The sequence below is a fragment of the Schistocerca serialis genome, chromosome 3 (genome assembly GCF_023864345.2).
Source record: "Schistocerca serialis cubense isolate TAMUIC-IGC-003099 chromosome 3, iqSchSeri2.2, whole genome shotgun sequence".
NCBI classification, from domain to species: Eukaryota; Metazoa; Arthropoda; class Insecta; order Orthoptera; family Acrididae; genus Schistocerca; species Schistocerca serialis.
Window position 1 is genome coordinate 189,841,849 of NC_064640.1, and position 20,600 is coordinate 189,862,448.

Below are 20,600 nucleotides of genomic sequence, written 5' to 3' on the forward strand. Positions count from 1 at the left end.
CACCCAGGACGTGAAAGAAAGCTTTGGACACGTCAGAGTGTGCAGCACATGTTACCTTTAACTGAAAATAATAAATCTCTTCAATCTTACAGATTACTTTCACTTAACATCTGGCGTATAAAGGGTGTTAGTTAGCAGTGTGCTTTATTGAATTTCTTTTATTTAGGCTATACCATTGTACACTGTCTACACATATTATTGAGCAGTTTTTGAAAGAAATTTCTAAACTGTTGAGATGAAATTTTAAAATGATTATCATTAACAGTTGTAATACAGAGTGGAAAACTTACACAGGTAACAATAAAGTTATCTTTTTTGTTTGCTGATGAAAATTACCTCCTGGATTGCCACAGCATTTATCTTTGACTACCAGTTTCAGTCTGATGCACAGATTTGTCTGTATTAAGTTAAGTGCATATAATTGCCATACTAAATATGAAGATGGTTTGTATATCATATTAAAACCAGTCGTCATAAAAACACTTTGGTTTTCAACATTGAGTCATTAGTGGTTACAGTTCCCTAAGATGAGATGGATTTAAATATAATATACCTGTTTATTGTTAGATTATTTTCTGTGTGTCTTTTTAATGTGGGGATACATCAGCTTTATTTGAGCAACAATAAAGATAGTTTGCAAACTTTCTCTACTCTGCATGTGCAGTCATGAACAGTTTAAAATGTTTTGAGATTTTCACATTACTCAAACACATGCCCTGTTCGTTTCATACTTTGCTCATCTATAGCACTATGAGGGGTTAGCACAAAACTTATTTAAACACCATGTTGGATTAAATAATTCCAAACTAATGTGCCGTATTTGGTAATTCTCATAATATAACTTGTGTGTTAAGAAAATGCCATTGTTATATGCATTATTGCTTTAAAGATCTATCAAATGCACTTTGTTTTTCATGCAGTTTGATGTAATGAAAGGGAGGAAAAGTGACATTGATGTATAAATCTTTTATCTTAAATCTATCAATTTGCAGTTCTATATTAAGCTACATTTTAATGTTGTACAGTGTTGTGGTTGGCAAGAGAGACAACACCGTTTTACTAAAGGAGGCTGAAACGCACGCGTTTTAGATCATGCAGGCTGGCATGAGGTCTGGAACAGGACAAGGAAATTAGAATTTAGAAAAACGGACGTAGCTGGTGGAATACTTAGCTTTAATCCATTAATGATGAACGTCGCTCTTGACGGTACATGATTCACAATATTAATGGTAATTGAATATGGCGCCTTGCTAGGTCGTAGCAAATTACGTAGCTGAAGGCTATGCTAAACTATCGTCTCGGCAAACGCGAGCGTATTTTGTCAGTGAACCATCGCTAGCAAAGTCGGTTGTACAACTGGGGCGAGTGCTAGGAAGTGTCTCTAGACCTGCCGTGTGGCGGCGCTCGGTCTGCAATCACTGATAGTGGCAACACGCGGGTCCGACGTATACTACAGGACCGCGGCCAATTTAAAGGCTACCACCTAGCAAGTGTGGTGTCTGACGGTGACACCACACACAGCACAAATTTTACATCTTCAAACATGAAATAAGTCATCAAATACTTACTGGAAACATGCATAACAAGAGCACTGTGTCAGCAGGCCAGAAAAGTGTTTAACAAAAAATTTTCTTTCCCCCAAATCATTTTCCAAAAACATATGCACGTCCTGATTCACATGATAGGTATAGTATGATATGAGAAATATTATGGTAAAGGACAAAGACATGGTGTGATAAAAATTCATATATACATCAAGCCAACAAGATTTGACATACACTGACGAGGCTAAACGTTATGACTCTCTGATTAATAGTGTGTTGCTCCTCCTTTGGAACGCAATACAGTAATGATTTTGTGTGGCGTGGACTCAAAAGTTCTTGGTAAGTTTCTGGAGATTTGTGGCACCAGATGTCTGTGCACAGGCTATAGCAATTCCCATAAATTATGGGCCACTGGTTTGTGGGTTTGGAACTGGTGTCTAATGTCATTCCAGATGTGTTCCATTGAGCTCAGATAAGGTGAATTTGGTTACCAAGACATCAATTAAGTTCACTGTCATGCTACTGAAATCACTGTAGCACAAAAGTGACTTTGTGACACTGTCTGTTATCCTTCTGGGAGATGCCATCACTATTAGGGAACACATTAAGCACGAAGGGATTCATGTGCTCCACAGTATGTTCGTGTACTTCACAAATGTCATGGTTCCATTGATTAATACCACAGTTCCCTAGAAATCCTAAGTGAATGTTCCCCATAGCATAATACTATCCCCATTGGCCTGCATCCGTGGCACGGTGAATGTTTCGAGCATCTGTTCACCTGAGTCACTGCTTATTTATACGTGACCATTGACCTAGTGTAACAAGAAATATGATTCAAGTCATCAGGTCAACACGTTTCTATTGATCCATAGTCCAAGCTTCATGATACTGTGCTGGCTGCAATCATAACTGATAGTGTTGTTGGGTCAACATGGGAACAAGTAGGGGTCGTCTGTTGCAGAGCCCCATGTTCAGCAGTTTGCACTGAACGGTGTGCTCCAAAAGACTTGTGCCTGCACAAACATTGTACCCTGGCATCAGATCTGTCATAGATTGCCTCCTATCCTGCTTTACAGAGCAAGCAGTCGTCCAACCGCACATTCTGTAATTAGACATATATGTCCAGTGCTTCATTACCTACTCTTATTTTCACTGTCCTTCAGCATTTTCCATAGATGCTCATGACAGAAACAGCATATAAACAACAGGCCAACTGTGACATTTATGAGATGCCAGTTCCAATATGCTGGGCCATAACAATTTGCCCTTTGTCAGAGTCTCTTACATTAGTGGATTTCCCTCTTTGTAGCCAATATCATTTCTATAGTGAATCCCCATTGTTTTGCTCTACTGGGGGATGGTTGCCAGAATGAATTTTCCTTCTGCAACCGAGTGTGTGTTGATATGAAACTTCCTGGCAGATTAAAGCTGTGTGTGGGACCAGGACTGGCTACTTTGCCTTTCATGGGCAAGTGATCTACCACCTGAGCTACCCAAGCACGACTCATGACAGCCTTCACAGCAGAATGAAAATTCATTCTAGAAACCATCCCCAGGCTGTGGCTAAGCCACGTCTCCACAGTATCCTTTCTTCCAGGAGTTCTAGTCCTGCAAGTTACGCATTAGAACTTCTGTGAAGTTTGGAAGTTAAGAAGAGAGGTACTGGTGGAAGTAAAGCTGTGAGTACAAGTCATGAGACATACTTGGGTAGCTCAGTTGGTAGAGCACTTGGGTTCAAGTCCTGGTCTGGCACACATTTTTAAAGTGCAAGAAGTTTCACATTCTGCTGAAGGGTGAAAATTCATTCTGAAAGACGTTTTGTTTCATGGAAAGCAGATTTATTAGAGACACCATCAGCGGAGTCACTTTCAAGTTAATATCATCTAATATTTACATATATACCATAAAAAGATTGTATGTTATAGGATAGAAGAAACAAATATGAGAAATTACTCTAAAAACATTTGAATTTCATATACCACATTGAAAAGCATAACCCAAGAAGTAGTGTGCACACGTTTGTCCAGACTCACAACGAAGCACCTAACTTCTCACTTTCAGTTTTAGGACACCAGTTTTCTACAAATATTATTTCATTTTTAGTTCTTAATTATGATATCCGATATGATCTATTAAACCCATATACACAAGGAGATGAAAATGTGCACTTGAAATTGAAGTTGAAACTAGCCAATAGTATTAAACGAGACAATTTTTTGAAATAAATTGACAGGCTCAGTGGAAAACAATGGTTCATCGTAATTGGTGTGGGTTGGCTGTGGAGCCAATCATGAAAAAAGAGAAAACAATCAAATTTATAAAAGACCAGAAAACCAAAGCAAGTCACTGTAACAACTAACATGCTACTGTAGTCTACCACAACGGTGTTAAAATATTTTAATTCACTTGAGAACTTCCAATCAGCAAAGGAAACTTAGGGGGAAAATTTGTGTAGTTGCAAAGTTTTGTACACTGGTAGAAGGGAGTGCCGTGAAAAATGTAATAAAAATTCTGACGAGTGGGCTTTGAGCATGTTTAGTTTAAAGGTAACTTGCTTTTTTTGTGTTTTTCTTGACAGACTCAAAGACTGCAGCTGCTGGTGAAAATTTTCCCCAGTAAAAAATTAAATTTCCTGCAAAAAGGTACTACTCATTTCTTCTCTTACGACAAATAGTTTTGCATATTGCAGGGGATGGAAAAATCAAAACTTATTAAAAATAGTGTATTAATGATATAAAATCAATAGTTAGTTTTATATGAAGTTGGTTAAGAACAAATATTAAATGTGTGTACCACATCTAAGTTCAGTGGAGTTTATTAAGGTATAAACTGCACTACGGGGGTGTTTATTTTCCACAAAATGTATCAACACTGCATGGAATACTGACTTACCAATAACACTAATGCATATGGACAGAGTCCACATAAATATCTGTACACTGCTAGAGGGGAAATTAATTCTTAGGCATCCTGTATGGTAGTTGTAGCGTTCGTCATGGAAAGATCTCTCTTCCCCCCCCCCCACCTGCCCCCAAGTGCAGCTTGCGTATCAGTTTACAGAGAAACTACACCTCTTTAACATTCCATGTCCAATTCTCGTACCCAAGTAGACAGAAGTTCATTGAACTTGTGTTTATTAACTAAGTACTCATTTGCAGTTTTTAAGTGAGTTTTTATGTAAAAGAATTCCTATGAACAATGGATGAGAAGTGTTTAATTTGTGAGTTTAATGTTGCCAGTGACTTATGTAGCACTAATGGGAAAGGGGTTGAATTGGTAAATGTGGCACTTTGTTGCTGTCTATCATTGACAGCTTATTGTGAAGCCTTAGAATCATGTTGTAGTCAGTTGGTGAATTAATGAATGATCAGAAAGTTAATCATGGTACTGGTAGACTGCATAAATCTCTTCCATTCTGGGATTGCTGGCAGTTGACTTGGGTTGCTTACCATAGTCCACAGTATATCTTGCATTGTGGGTGTGGATTTTTCTGATGGAATCAGACTGATTATGTTCAAGTCTAGAACACCAGTCTGACCTAATCCATTGCTTGATTTATGTTGACATATCTGAAGTTCCATAACACCTAGACAACCTACTTGGGTTGCAAAGGGAGCAAATTTAAGCCTCTGGGCCTCTTCAGATGCTGGGAGTCTGAGGCTAGGGCGATGCATTCAATACCCCTTATGCTGTGAAAAGTATTCCAGCCATTGATAGGGGGAACAATGAAATTGACATTGCCGAATACTTATTGACAGCATGTTACACTTCGGGTAGGCTCTTCAATGTGGTAGACAGTTGACACCTACAGCTGTTGAGTTTTCTTAGGTAATAGCTCACCGAACAACTACAAATAAATACTCACTTAAGAAACTCAAAATAACTCCTATATAAACAAGAGCTCAGTAAAATTATTTTGCCTACTGGCATAAGAGAACTGGACAGGAAATGTCTGGGAGGTATAGTTTGTCTGTCAACCGTAAAGCGAGCAGTGCTGGTGATGGGTGAAATTGCCTTCCCAGAAGAATGTTATAGGCACATTGTAGGATGACTGAGAATTAATTTCCCCTTTTAGCACTGAACAACAGTGTGCAGAGATTTAAGTAGATTCTGTCTGTATGTGTTAGTATTATTTGTAACTCTTATATGTGTTTTCTGTAGTGTTAACACACTTTGTGGAAAATAAACACTCCTGTGTGTGTATCTGTAAACTGTATTGCCATCAATTCATAATGATTGCTGCAGGAAGGTCAAAATAACTTTGTGAAACACCTTGTAGTTGCTACTTGTGGTGTTGAGGGGTAGAGTGAGTGAAGACTCACTGGCTCGATCTTCAGTTTGCAGACATAAGAAGAAATGAAGTGCATGACTATGATCCAGTGACCTGCCTTTCCTCATGGACCGCCCTTCAACCCCTCCCACCAGTCCATCCTCTTATACCCACCTTAACACGATTAATGCTTTAATATTGGTCTACTGACCTTAGATGTGATACACACATCTAATAATTGTTATCAACCCACTTCATGTAAAATTAAACATTGATTTTATACCATTAAAACACTGTTTTAATAATTTGTGATTTTTTTTCCATCCCCTGCAATGTTTAAACTACTAGTCACAGAGAAAAAATGAATAGCACCTTTTCTGTAGGAAATGTATATTAATTTGGTACGGATGCACATTTCTGCTAGAAGCTGCAGTTTTCAAGTTATTCAAGAAAAACATAAAAAAGTGACCTTTCAATGTCGCCCTTCCCCTTCCCAATGTTCTAACTGTTTTAGTCAGAATTTTTAGTATGTTGTCCATGGCACTTTCTCCTACTTGTGAACCAACATTCGCAACTACACAAATTTTTCCCTATTCTACCTTGTTTGGTATTCGTTGACTGGGCTATGGCTTTTCATTTGATGGGAGAGCTACCCAACTTTACACATTCAGCTTTGTGCATTTGCTGAGATGCAGTTTGAGTTAGTTTGAGAAAAAAAATCTTTGAAATTGTTCTAAAGGTTTCCAACTGTCTGTGGGTATAACTTGAACAGCGTACGGCCAGTCGCAAATGGTTTGCGTTTGGAGAATCTGCTGCTCGAATACAAATACTGTGACTGTTAGAAGTGGCATTTAAATGTGTGACTGTCTCCTGTTACATGACAGACAAGCAAAATGCAGCACTTCTGTAGAGCAACTTACAATACAGCACATTGTAACATCCTGTGCTGCATGTATTCGAACGTAGGAAACACAAGGATTGACTGAAAGTCGGCTTTTAATGTTAGTGATAAATGGAGGGGTGTACTGCTCATATTACAGTTCTTATTGAGGACATAACTTATCCTGTGACTAGTGGAGAGGAACCGTTAATATTTGGTAGAACAGCTATTAGACAACCTGTAAGTAAGGTGAACCAGTAATAATTAGTGATTTTCTTAACTTAATCCCAACATTGCATATAACCCACTTGTGTAATAAAAACTTTGTACATATGCAAGTACCATCAAATTGGGTGAAGTTGACCAAAAAGATCAAAAAACATTTAATGTTAAATAATTACACATTGGTGATGAAAATTCCTTTATTTTAGTTATTATATTTGCTATTCACAAGTTCTTTGCGTGTGGCAATGGCTAAATGTACAGTATTCCAAACCATATGGTCAGCCAGTTTTTAGTGCCAAAGAAATGAGCGTGTGTGTCTTCAGAATTTCATAAAGCAAATTGTCATGAAACTTTCTTTGTATGGTACTCTGAAATTATTATTAAAATTTAATTATAATATCAGATTTATTTTTCAATCATCGATAACATTCCAGAAGAACTGACCGCTTTTTTTTTTTTTTTGTCTCTCTCTCTCTCTCTCTCTCTCTCTCTCTCTCTCTCTCTCTCTCTCTCTTTTATTTATTTCCTAAACTTTTATTTCTGAGACTGGCATGAAACAACTCATATGTCTAGATCTTATGTATATCATGCATTGACTCTTCACAACAACTACTAGAGCAATAACAAAGGTTAATCTATTATACTTACCTGTTTATAGAGACACAAATAAAACTTTTCAAATTCTTGGTGAAACTGGCATCTCGTTAATTGTCTTTTCTCATGCTGGTCTTTTCTGAACATACATTTATGAATGCGGCAAGAATGTGACTTAATGGAGGCACCAACAGTGTGACATAGTGGATGCAGCAACAACTGTTCGTAGCAGTCTAGTGATGAAGTTAGGAAGCCATTGTTGCAAGTATCTGTATGTTAACTCATGATTTAGGCCACAGTTCTGTTTGTTGTATCATGCAGTGGAGATTGTTAGAGTTGCCAGTGTAAAAATGCTGCCTGTGTAAAGGTGTAAATTGGTTGAATTGAAGAAATATAGCCATGATGTGTTATAACTGATTTCTCAGAAATTTCAGATTGCAAAACAATAATTAATGAGGCTAGAGAAGTGCATCAAATTCCCGAAGGAACCCTAATAAACAGGATTCATGGTCGTTGTGGTAAAACACCATATGGTCAGCCAGTTTTTAGCGCCAAAGAAATGAGCATGTGTGTCTTCAGAATTTCGTAAAGCAAATTATCATGATACTTTCTTTGTATGGTACTCTGAAATTATTATTAAAATTTAATTATAATTTCAGATTTATTTTGCAATCATTGATAACATTCCAGAACAATTTTTTATCTGTTAGATCAAAAGTTGAAGAAGACCAAAAATTTTATTACTACAGCTCTGAAACAAAAATCTATATATTAATGTTATTGGTTTCAGAAATATTTAACCTTAAAAGTCCACAGTTGGTCAACTTCATCCCATTTGAAGGTAAATTACTTGTTATAAGAGTTATGTAGTTTTATAATCTCACTTGAACATCTCCTCAAATCCAACTTTAATTATCTCATCGTCAACTGGGTGTTAAATCCCAATCTTCTTTCCGCCTTCCTCCGCAAATTAGTTTTTTTTGACAAGAGGTGGAGCCCCTCCACGCCCACACCGGCATGATGGCCGACACAAAAGGTCTACTCCCATCTCTGCATAAGGGTTAGTATTTATTAAAGTGAGGTGTCGCAGGATGTGGGAACTGCGATGTTTGCGTACGTCTGGTTAGGATTAACCATTAATACGCGCTCATCTGGAGATAGATTGGTCGAAATCTGACGAAGGGTAGCGGTTTGAAGGGCAGAGGGAAAAAAGTGCCAAGGCAAAAGCAAAGGGAAAAAAAACCTCTGCGAAAGTTAGGTCGGGTGGTAAGAGCAGTAGCGGTTTTCTTGCTGCCTGCGATAGGTTGTGCAAGGATAGGCTTTGTTAGTAGTGGGTATCATGCATGTCGATACCTTGACGTGCGTTTGTGCTGCTCGCCGGCTGGCGCTGGGTGCTGGTACAGAGTCCTCGTTCAGCGTCAGCAACCTGCAACAGTTAGGTTTGTTATTGATCTTGTGTCCGATAGGTCATATACCGGAGGCACAGTGTGAGGGAATGTTGGCAGATTGTTTGTGCGTCTGTGGGTGAGCTCGTCGGTGTCCCTGCTGTGGCCTGTTGGTCGGCTCTAATAGCAGCTGGTAGTTGCCAGTCAGTGTTGCTGATATGCAGGGGTTTGCCGACGTTTGTCGCTGTTTGCGTATGTTAGTTTACCATAGGTGGCTATGCCCTAGCTAGCAGTGTCTTTGGTCGCTTGTGCTTCCACCTGTGGCTGTGATCGTAGTTTCCCAGAGTGAGGATGAAAGGATTGTTCGAGTGTGTCGAGTTCCTGTATAGTCGTGTGGCGTGTTTTTTGAATACTTCCTTGAGGGTATCATGGCGGTATTCATCGTGAAGATCCATGGTGCGTGTGTAGTGTGGAGCGTTGCTAATGATTCGTAGCACCTTGTTCTGTATGATCTGTATGATCCCAAATTAGTGGAGCATCGTAATGTTTTATAGAGTGGTAGTTTGTTCAATTATTTTTCTTGTTCTTTAAAATCTGCATACAGCCATTCTGATTTGAGTTTTCCGCCATTTCCCTAAATCGCTCCAGGCAAATGTTGGGGTGGTTCCTTTGAAAGGGCAAAGCTGATTTCCTTCCTCATCCTTCAAGAATCTGATCTGAGGTTGTGCTACATTTCTGTGTGATCTGTGTCGGGTCTTGCTCACTCGTCTCGTATACGGTGCCTAGGGTATGGTGCGTTCTCGGAATGCTGTAGAACAATTCAAGTAAATAACATTAGTAGTTTTATTTCAATAAAGCAGATCAACAATGCTTAACTTGTATTTACAAAAGTGTCACAAACGATGGGTGACATGCAACTAAGTCAGAGTTCATGCAAGTTTGTCACACGTCACTGATATTGCTCTGCGAATCCTGTCCACTAGTGTCCACTACCGAGCACTAAAGCCTGCCCGAGGCTGGCAGGAGCGGCGCTTATATTCACTTCTTGCAAGGGGCACTCGTGTTGTGCTGTGGTCCTAATCAGCGCACCTTTGGCCGGCAATGTTTCACCGCCTTCTCAGGTCTTCCATTCTTCATCTTCATTCCGGTGCTTGTGGTTACGCTAGAACAATCTCGATGTTGATGGGATGTCAAACCCTAATCTTCCTTCCTTCATCCAATTTTTGATAGTGATCAACCAGGGATACAGGTATATGCCTATGGAGTAATTTTAGGCTGTTGTTGTTAGTTTTCTTTTAGAAGGGTATAGTTGTTTTTTTGACAGCATGCTTCATTACACACTATTTGTAATGCTACGTGTGTGTGTGTGTGTGTGTGTGTGTGAGAGAGAGAGAGAGAGAGAGAGAGAGAGAGAGAGAGAGAGAGAGAGCACACGTACATGCACATAGTATAATGTTTGTGTTATATGGTGGTGGTTACGGTGATAAGAGAAGGGAAAGGATGAAACCAGTGCTGGTACATTGCCCACTCCTCGTGATTAGCACCAAGGGGTCTGCCAAGCTTAACGTCCCCATCCAACAGGCAGATGGCCATCAACAGTGTCACATGCCCTCACTTCATGAAACACTGCAGATAGGTTTGGTATTTAAATCAGAACGTTGACACAAAGTCTGGTGATCAGAAACTTTGCACAACCACCTCTCCTCTCTCACCCCCCCCCCCCCCCCCATCCCTGCTTCCCTTGCCAACCAAATACTGGCAGCAAAAATTTTTTGCACCACCAGGATTTGAACCAGCTTACCCCCAGGTCGAGCACCACAGCAAGTGTGCATTAGAGAGCTCAGCCATGGATGTGGACCTAGTACGATGTAGTGAGAGGATATAATTTTTATTGAATGCGCATATATTTTCCTTTAATGCACAATTTTTTATTGTAATTTTATTATGTTTTTGGGCCTACCTTTTATTCAGTGGCCAGTTCCCTGAACTTGTCAATTATGAAGTCCCAGTGCAGCGCAGTGTCTCCAGTGACAGCTGCAGGTGAGGGTTGCCAATTGCCAGGGATAGGGATGAATACCTTAACTGCCTCTGCAAGGGTGGCCTTCCTCGTGCTTCTAAATATACATCCTAAAATCTGATAATGTATTGATACATCATGCATCAGTTGGAAGGCATCATTAGAGTTGTCAATGTTTTCCAGTACAAACTCTAAAGCTGGTCAGATATATTTATTATAAACTGTTACTAAGTCACTTAATAATGAATATTAGCTGTTTATCATGATTTTGTACATTATCCATTAGCACTAATGCTTTTTTTATGTCTAATGTGATGTATGCCAACTGTCTTCTCCCATTGATATTCATATTTTACATTAATTCTAGGCGAGAATGTGTAATTGTTGCAAATGATGCAACAGTGAAAGGAGGCACATATTACCCTGTTACAGTAAAGAAACACTTACGAGCACAACAAATAGCCTGGGAAAATAGACTTCCTTGTATATACTTAGTGGATTCTGGAGGTGCAAATCTTCCTCATCAGGCAGAGGTTTTTCCAGACAGAGACCATTTTGGTCGAATTTTCTACAACCAGGCCAACATGTCATCTGCTGGGATAGCTCAGGTAAAAATATACGTAATCAGTTTTTTTTAACAAAAATGTACATTTCTGCAGTGTGTGTCCTCATACATATTCTGTTTTTACATGCTGATTTAAGAATTATCTTTTTCTTCTTCTAATGCTATTACAGAATACGGTTATTTTTTAACACAAAAGTTAACTCGGTGGATATTCATAGCTAAAATACATCATGTTGAGTAAAAACAGTGGTATAGAAAAAAGTAAGTTTAATCTCAAACTTCTAAATACCTCATTCATGCTAAGTATACGTTGAAATCTTTGAAATTGTTCCATAATCAGTATGTAAGAACCACTTTAGTTTCCAATGGTCAACCATGGTACCTAATTGAGAAACTCATGGCAGAATATTTAAACAAACATTTTAAATGTTGTTTTTCATTAGTAATTTTAGTGGAGAGGAACTGATTAGAAGGCTGATGGGTTTGTCTTTCCCACCTGTTATGGTGATGGTTTTATTTCATGTTAAGAATATCACTTGAGCATACCCTGTGATCATGTCATTATTATTGTTAGGGACAACCTCAGACAGTACAGTGGGTGAGAGGTAGATGAAACTGACGATGTTTTATGGCTCTGTGAGTTAGTACATGGTTTTAATTAATTTAAGTTTAGGGATGATTTCTGTGTTCAGGGACACAGTCTTGCCATGGGCTTGCCCTTGTCGTGCACATTGACCAGTATATTTATTACTATTTTGGAATACTGTGTAGTTACTTAGTTGACTAGTTTTTCAGATAAAGTGGTGCTATTGTCATGATAATTTGATGATATTTTCCTTTTGTATAACAGACCCATTTCTGAATGTAACTATTTTCTGCTGCACCACCTTAACCCTTGCAATACGTGGGGAGGGGGGTGGGGGAGTGAAGGGTGGGTTGCTTTATGCCCACCTTAAGAAAATCCTGTAATCTACTTTATATTGTAAAATTTTGAAAAATATTTATTGTTTTTAATGACTTCTTCTAGCATTTATGTTTCAAATTTTTCAGTTAAACTTAACCCAAAAATTTAAGTCCCAATAGTGGGTGACGGTTTCCCCAGTGAATGTCGTTTTCAGTATTTACAGGTTCAGAGCCTTACTTCCATGTTAGTATGTCTTTAAAAAGTGTGTTGAGAATAAAAGTCAACAACAATGAATGAAATTTGTAGTTTTTATATTTTTTGTGGTAGTCATAAAGTTGGTTGTACATGTTACTGAAAGTGCATTGATTTTGCTAAGAGCCTGTTAAAAGAAGGTTTCAGGTTCTGGACCACACTTACACATCAGTACCTCTTTAAATAGTATGTTACTAATATAACTCAACAACAATTAATGATTAAAAAAAAATTTTTTTTTTTGATGGTCACAAAGTAATCCCCTCCATCCACTTGGTAATGTGCATTATGGAAAATGCCTCGATACTGCTACAGTAATCACCTCAGTGAATGTGCAGTTCAATAGTGAACATAGTACTAATAACACTTTACCATTTTTGGACCTTTCAGTCACATTGCAGAATGATTCTTTTATGTTTGATATTAATCGGAAGCCTGCCATGGTGGACTTAGTGACCCATAGTTTGTCCAGTCATCCTCTCCATTACAGACTGGGTGCTTTTTGGATGTGCTCTTGTGGTTGTGTAACACTGTTGGTGGAAGCATTCAACTGGGAATTACAGGGTGATCCAGTTTGTAGAATTTTCTAATGGATACCACCGTGAGTTTGTATGGAATATTAATAGAAGCAGTCTTAAGAAACCTATAGGTTCCTCATCTCTACCCTTAGACCGGTAAGCGGGTGTAATTACATTAGTGCCGTTAAATAAAAATGGTTTCATATCATAGAGATCCAAACGACTTCTGTTTCACAAGTTTGCTGTGGCATATTTCATTCCCAGGAATAATTGGCAGAGATTCAGACATAGTGAAAAAATGAAAGGTAATCGTTTTTAAGTTTCCAGGGGTTTATAGAATTATGTGCAATGACTTCCAATGCAAATATATTGGCCAGGCGGGTAGAGCATTTGAGGTCTGGTTTAGGGAACATTCATCTGGCTCGAGCTGTAACTCTGCTTTGGGTACCCATTTTTTTCGAGATCGGTCACTCAGTTACCAGTATTTCATCCAACCTTTCAGTGTTGCATACAGAATTTAAGGATAATGTTCTAGAAGAGCTAGAGATTTACCATGCCTTAAAGCAATTCCCCAGTCGCACTATCAACATCCAAGCTGAATTGAAACATTAATAGATCTTAGCTAATTTTGACTTTCTCAGTGGGTAACCTGTGCTGTTTACCGGTTTGTGCATTGCCTCCTCCTTCGTCTCCCTCCATCTTTGTGTCTTTTTACAGTTTGATACTTTAAGGGTACCTCTCTTTTTCATTTTTTAAAGAGTTTTAACATTTTTAATGGTTTCTTACATTACGTCATTTAAGAGTACCTAGGTTGTATTTTTTATTGCAAATATTTGACTTTGTAATCTTGCATGAACCTGATTCCTAGTATTTTTCTTATTCAGAGTCCACTTTAACTCTTCTGCACATGCTCCACTTCTCTGGTGGCCCGTCATATGTTTCCACATTAGTCTGTGATCAACTGCAGCGCTATCCTGTACGTCTGGTCCAGTAGTACATGGCATTGTTCCCCCCCCCCCCCCCCCCCCCCCCCCCCACCCTGACCACACCATAGTTTGACCCCCCCCCCCCTTCTGAATCAGTCTAATGTGTGGTCTGGCATGATTTCTGGAATGGAGTGAAATTGTAGGAATTGGGGAGAAGTTTAGTATCAGCTGTACTCCAGTATCATGTTGTAACTGTAAGCATTGGTATTTGCCACATTTTATAGTACTTGCATTCAGGCACTTTTGGCAATGATCTGATGCTCTTTTTATATAAGGTTGTCACTTCCTGGTATTTTTTCATGGTTTCTTTCTACTCAGGACTCATCTGGTAATGTAAGTAATGTTACGAAACCAGTCATGCTTTTTAAGTAGAATAACCATACAGCTGCAGTGGTGCTTTTTACTCAACATGGCAATTATTTTTCTTAGACTTCAGCTTTAACTTGCATATTTTTCAAACATTTTTGAAAGCTTGGGCTAACAGTACAGTATGAAAACATTACTTCAAATCTGAAAGTCTGAACTGAGGTTTGATTGCTTTGCTATATCTCGGATGCAAGTGTATGTTGGTAGACAAACACTGCTGTCGTACTTAATAAAAACTGCAATAGCTAGTATAGGACTCACAGCAGTAAATTTATTCATAAATATTTAGTTAAATTGTATGTATCTGAATTAAAATTAGCTTCTCATAATACAGTCAAATGAAGAAGAGTCTTGGTTTGTTTATCTCAACCTATGGATTTTTTCAGAATTGTCAGAGTTGAGCTGTTGAGTTAGTGCAGCACACTATGAACACAGCCCCTGCGACCCATGTAGCCACTAACTGTTTGCAGTGGAACCCTGACCTGTCAAGTGGGACCTGAAAAATCCATCACCCTATTGTGCAAGTCGAGAAATCTGCAGCCTATATAGTCACAGAACTGATTGAGCCTTTGATTCATACCCTCCACTCATCTGTGTACCAGAGGTCAGTGCTTTCAAGGATGCTGCAGATGGTGATAATTGGTTTCATCTCGCAAACAAGACCGCCATCTCGCAAACAAGACCGGTAGTCTTTACCACTTCACCTAGCCACCTGAAACCAGAGAGAATATCTTCCAATCCAGAGCAACACATATTGTTAGGACTAACATGAGCCACCACCTGTAGTTGGCTGCACCCTGTGCTCTTCATGGAATCGTGAAGCACCTGTTCCACATTTGAAATGACTCCTCCCAGTGTGCACACAGGGTGCACAACGGATTCGCTACGGTCGCAGGTTCGAATCCTGCCTCGGGCATGGATGTTTGTGATGTCCTTAGGTTAGTTAGGTTTAACTAGTTCTAAGTTCTAGGGGACTAATGACCTCAGCAGTTGAGTCCCATAGTGCTCAGAGCCATTTGAACCATTTTTTTGCACAACGGATTCCTTTCTCACCTTTGCAGCCATATCCCTAAGGAGCCCCCATTACGTGCCTAGTGTTTGAGCTCCTACTACCAGTAATTCCATCCTCTATGCTTGCCCCGATCTTGCAGGCTGAGAGGCTTCCCCTGAACTGGGGCAAGTGTCTACATCTGGGTCAGGATGTTTATCAGACACAGCCAGCGTCTGAAACCTGTTCATCAGATGATCCGGGGATGCCTGGAAAGTTTTGCTGCCTGCCACACTTTGGAATGACCTCACTACCTGCCACACCTTGTAATGACCTCCCACTCGACCACAGGTGAAGGGTCAACCTCACTGCTGTCAGTATACAGCAGTGGACTGATCGAGGGTCACGGAGTACATGTCTGTTGGATTCCCATGTCAGGTACCCCCACAGTGATGCCTATTGGCAACAGCCTGAAGCTGTGTGACCAAAACTAGCTCTGCCTGGAACTATGAATAGAGGGTCACTAACTCAGCTTGCATCTGAACATAGCAACTATTGTTTCACAGTTTCTGTCCATGCTAAAGATGGTGGAAATATACTCTAGGCAGTAATTAAAATGCAGAGCTGTGCCTCGTTGAGTTTCTCCAGTCCAGGATAGTATTGGCTGTTTCTTTGTGTGTGTGTTTGTGTGTGTGTGTGTGTGTGTGTGTGGGAGGGGGGGGGGAGAAAGCTCCTTGCATCTAATTCTTGGAGTAGTTGGGAGGATTAGGGGTGTGTGAGGATATGGTGTGGGAAATCTGTTTACTGACTGTGTGGTGTTTAGTGCCTGTCTGTGTCTGGCTGTCTGTCTGTGAAGGCAGACTTTCAGCATACTGGCCAAGGGAATTCTCCGTACTGCAGATACACCATGCACAGGTCTCCAGCCTGAGCGCCTTTTTGATGTTGAAGGGGTGACAGCTGTTAAAATGCAGGTTCTGTTGGTCGTTAGTTGACTTAATATGAACAGAGGTATGGATGAAGCCATCAGAGCAGTGGAGGTGAACATCCATGTATGTAGCACATGGTTGAGGAAGGCCGGGTGAACTGGATGGAAGGGAAGATATTAAAGTTGTGGAAGAATGAGGATAGGGTGTCTTGACCTTGAGTCCAGATCAGGAAGATATCATCAGTGAAACACACAAGTGATTTGGGGTTTCAGGAGGCAAACGTTTTCTCTAGACGGACTATAAACAGGTTGGCGTAAAAGGCTGCCATGTGGGCATTCATTTCTGTGCTGTGGATTTGTGTACATACACCTTTCCCTCAAAGGAGAAGTAATTGTGTGTGAGGATGTAATTGGTAAGGTGTATAAAGAATGAGGTGGTGGTTTTGAACTCAGAAGGATGTTCGAAGAGGTTGTGCTCAATAGCAGCAAGACAATGGGCATCAATTATGTTGGTATACAGGGAAGTGGCATCAACAGTGATGGGCAGGGATCCATGTAGGGTTGGGATGGTCAAGAGTCTATGTAGGAATTGGTTTCTTTTTTTGGTATGGGAGGCTGGAATATGCACAATTTTTTGTAACTGAAATTCTTTCAGTGGGAGCACAGTAACCAGATACAATGGGACAGCCAGGATTGTCGCATTTGTAGATTTTGGGAAGCATGTAGGAGGTGGATGTACGGTGGGTTATTATAATGATGAGGGGGAGAGATTCTGGGATGCACCTAAGGGATTGGAGATTGTGTTGGATTTCTGGTATGTGGTCACTAAAGCAGAGCTTGTAGGTGGAGGAGTCAGACAGTTGGTAGAAGCTTTCTGTCAGGTAGTCACTGTGATTCATCACAACAGCTATCAAGTGTTTGTCTTTAGGGAGGAAGATTAAATCAGGGTCAATCTTGAAGTTGCAGATAGCTGTTCTTTCTCCTGTTGAGAGGTTTGTCTTCTTGGGAAGGTAGCTGAGGAATGATGGTGAGGCCAGGTTGGAGGTAAAGAATTCCTGGAAGGTGACCAGAGTGTGGTTAGGTGGGAGGAGGCAGGGTCATGGTTGGATGTTGGGATTAGGTTGCTTTGGTTGGAAGAATTCGTAGCAAAGAAATGTTTCCATTGTAGGGATCAGGAAAAAGGAGAGTAGGTCTTTGAGTCCAACATTGTTAAACTTGGATTTGGGGCTGAAGGTGATGCCTTTGGATAAGACTCAAGTTTTGTAGGATTTAGGTTTGATGGAAAGGAAGAGGACAGTGTTTTTGGTTTGTTTGGGTTCTGCATTTCATGCAGTGTTGGGGAGAGTTTTGGGAGATGTGACAAATTGAGAAGCTGAGTGAGGCAGGGTTTGAGTGATATCAGTGGTTGACAAAGGGTTCACTGTGAGTAGTATAGGTGGTGATGGACAGTGGTGCTCTAGGGTAGGAGTAGGATGTCGACAAATTTGATAAATTAATGGGGATGGTGTCTGCTCCTCCAGGTGTTGGAGAGCGAGAATTTCAATTTGGGGTATATGGTGTAGGTAGTTGGGATTGCACAGTTACAACATCCTGGGGAGGAAGCAGAGGTACAAACCACTTCCTTCACTACTCTTGACCATCCCCACCCCATTAACACCTGGATCCATACTCATCACAGTTGAAACCCACTCCCTCATGCCCACGGCAGTGCTGCTGTTTTACCTTAGCACTCTCGACATCTTCCTGTCTCCTAATGCACCATCTCATTCATCATAAACAATACCAATTATATCCTCACAGACTACTGCTTCTCTGGTGAGGGGGAAGTATGTGTTATATATCAGAAATGAGCTCCATAAATTAGCTATAAAATGACTAGCTGGTCCTATGATATCATTTCCAAAGTCACCATCTCTGTATGCTGGGAGACTCGACTCATCAGTCCGCTGCTCCCACTTAATTGACAACATGTCACTTGAATTGTTGTCTGGTAGACATATATTACATCGGTGTGGAAAGAGAGAGAGATGCACAAATGGGTGAGTATAACTGAGGACACATGGTATTGCTGCTACACACACAACTGTTGGATATGATATCTACCTATATGTATTATAACTTAAAAGTCCTCTGCCTCGATTTTCAGTCTTTATGTGGAGGCTAATCTCGGGAACTGTTGTGTGGATTTTGATATGGTTGTCACTAATATATAGACTGATTCACCAGGAGGATTTGAATATATAATTTATTACTGCTACGCCAGACAAGGCATACAACTTTTTTGAAGACTACAGCAAATTTATTTTAATATATGCCATTTATTCATGGAAAGTCTAACAATTAAGTTGATGACACACACACACACACACACACACACACACACACACAAAATTGTCTCTCTCTCTCTCTCTCTCTCTCTCTCTCTCTCTCTCTCTCTCTTTTCTCTCTTTCGACAAGTTACCAAGCCTGAGACAACAGTACAAGAAAACAGGAAATGATGATAAGGGGAGGTTTCTCTGAATATTAAAACAAATTTACAGCAGTCTTTCAAAATTTAATGAAATGAATGGTACACTACACAACTCACTATTAGCATATAAATGAAAGTTACGATGACAAAAAGAATACATAAACTGATGGACTTGACCTGTCAGTATGTATTAGTAGTCTCATTCCAATTAATGTTGTACATACCATTTTACCTTGTGAAACCATAGAGGTTGTTTTAAAATGCCTAGTCCTTGCTGCGTGGTTTAAAAACCAGCCTGGCTTCCTTTAACGATGCTTGTGAGTAATGCAGCAATGCTGTGTCCTTGATTATCATAACTTAAAGAATCTCCTGAGAGGAGGTGGTCTGGCAACTAGGTGTTTCTAGGAGACCATTGGAAAGGATCACGAAATTTGACTAACATTATGTCATGCTATTACTTTAATATTGGAATAGTATTGGTATCAATTAATCTACTTCACAAGTATTTAACAAATCAATGTTACTATGAACCAATAAAATGTCATCAACTACATTTGGGTACAGACAGCTGTGAAACTCTGTAACAACCTAACCTGTAGCACTGAAGTTCCTCTCGCTAAATCCACTTGTGGTTGGATTTCACAATATGCTGTTAGCTACACATGCCACAGGACGTAGTACCTTTTCATGTTCTTTCCATCATCGAAGGATATCAGTTTCTGCCTCCGTATCTTTTTCGGTAATGGTGATCGAGAGGTACAATGATACTTCATGGTGTTTGTGTGTATCGTTCAGACCTCTCACATACCTCTAGATGTTCAACGGATATGCCAGTTTCTTCAGGTCTGATATACTTTCGAATGAACTGCGAGTCACTAAAAAGAATGGAGGTTGCAGTTTATATCAATGTCCACTTGTAATCATGTTACAAGATCATAGAATAATAGTCGTATATAGTTGTTCACTAATCTGAAATGTGTACACACAGAGCAGCAACCTATTTCAAAATATTCTCTTTGCCTTCAGTGCTCAGTATCAACAGGTCATGAAAATGTTGCAGTCTTGTGGTACAAATATAGTTTAATCATATCACTCTTTCTGTCCATGTAATTGCTGCACCTTAACTCAAGTATCGTCACTGTCCTATCCATTAGGGCTCAAGTGCTCATCCAGAAGTTTACAGTGCCAGAGAAGTCCCAAATGGAGAGTTCAATTGTTGTCATGTTCTGTATCATTACTACCTTCTTTAAATGACTTGAAGAACATGATGGACCCATTTAGGGTGTGCTCATCTATATTGTGAAGTCTACTCAGCTCTTTCTGTGGGAGCAACTCCCTAACCTCAGTCAGAGTATTAAGTACTGAAACTAGCACTTCTAAGAAGTGTTCCATCGGGCTTTGACCTCTTGTTTGAGTGATTTTTGAGGGTCTCTTTGAAAGGCCAATACTCTTGAAATATGCCACTAGTACTTTACACAAGTTTATTGTCTCTCCTGCATGAGTTAGTTCTGGCTGCAATCCTAAAAACTGTGACTTGAAGGTATGTTTGAGCTAAACGCTAAGACAATGACAAGTGCAAGAAAGGCTAGTGAAGTCTTTCAGAGCTGCCAGTATGTTCGAACCTTGATCTGTTATGAAACATGCTGACTTCTTTAATTTCTCAGAAATTTGCAAGGACTCAAAATGACAAACAATCACCTATAAAACA

General features: G+C 39.8%; 1 protein-coding gene across 1 annotated transcript in view; it reads left to right on the top strand.

Moving 5' to 3' along the window:
* LOC126469894 (methylcrotonoyl-CoA carboxylase beta chain, mitochondrial) overlaps nucleotides 1-20,600 on the top strand; it is a 92,677-nt gene that overhangs the window by 10,247 nt on the left and 61,830 nt on the right. The window contains exon 3 of the mRNA XM_050097236.1: nucleotides 11,286-11,526. Coding sequence (XP_049953193.1) covers nucleotides 11,286-11,526 — 241 coding nt within the window. The remainder of the gene's footprint in view (nucleotides 1-11,285; nucleotides 11,527-20,600) is intronic.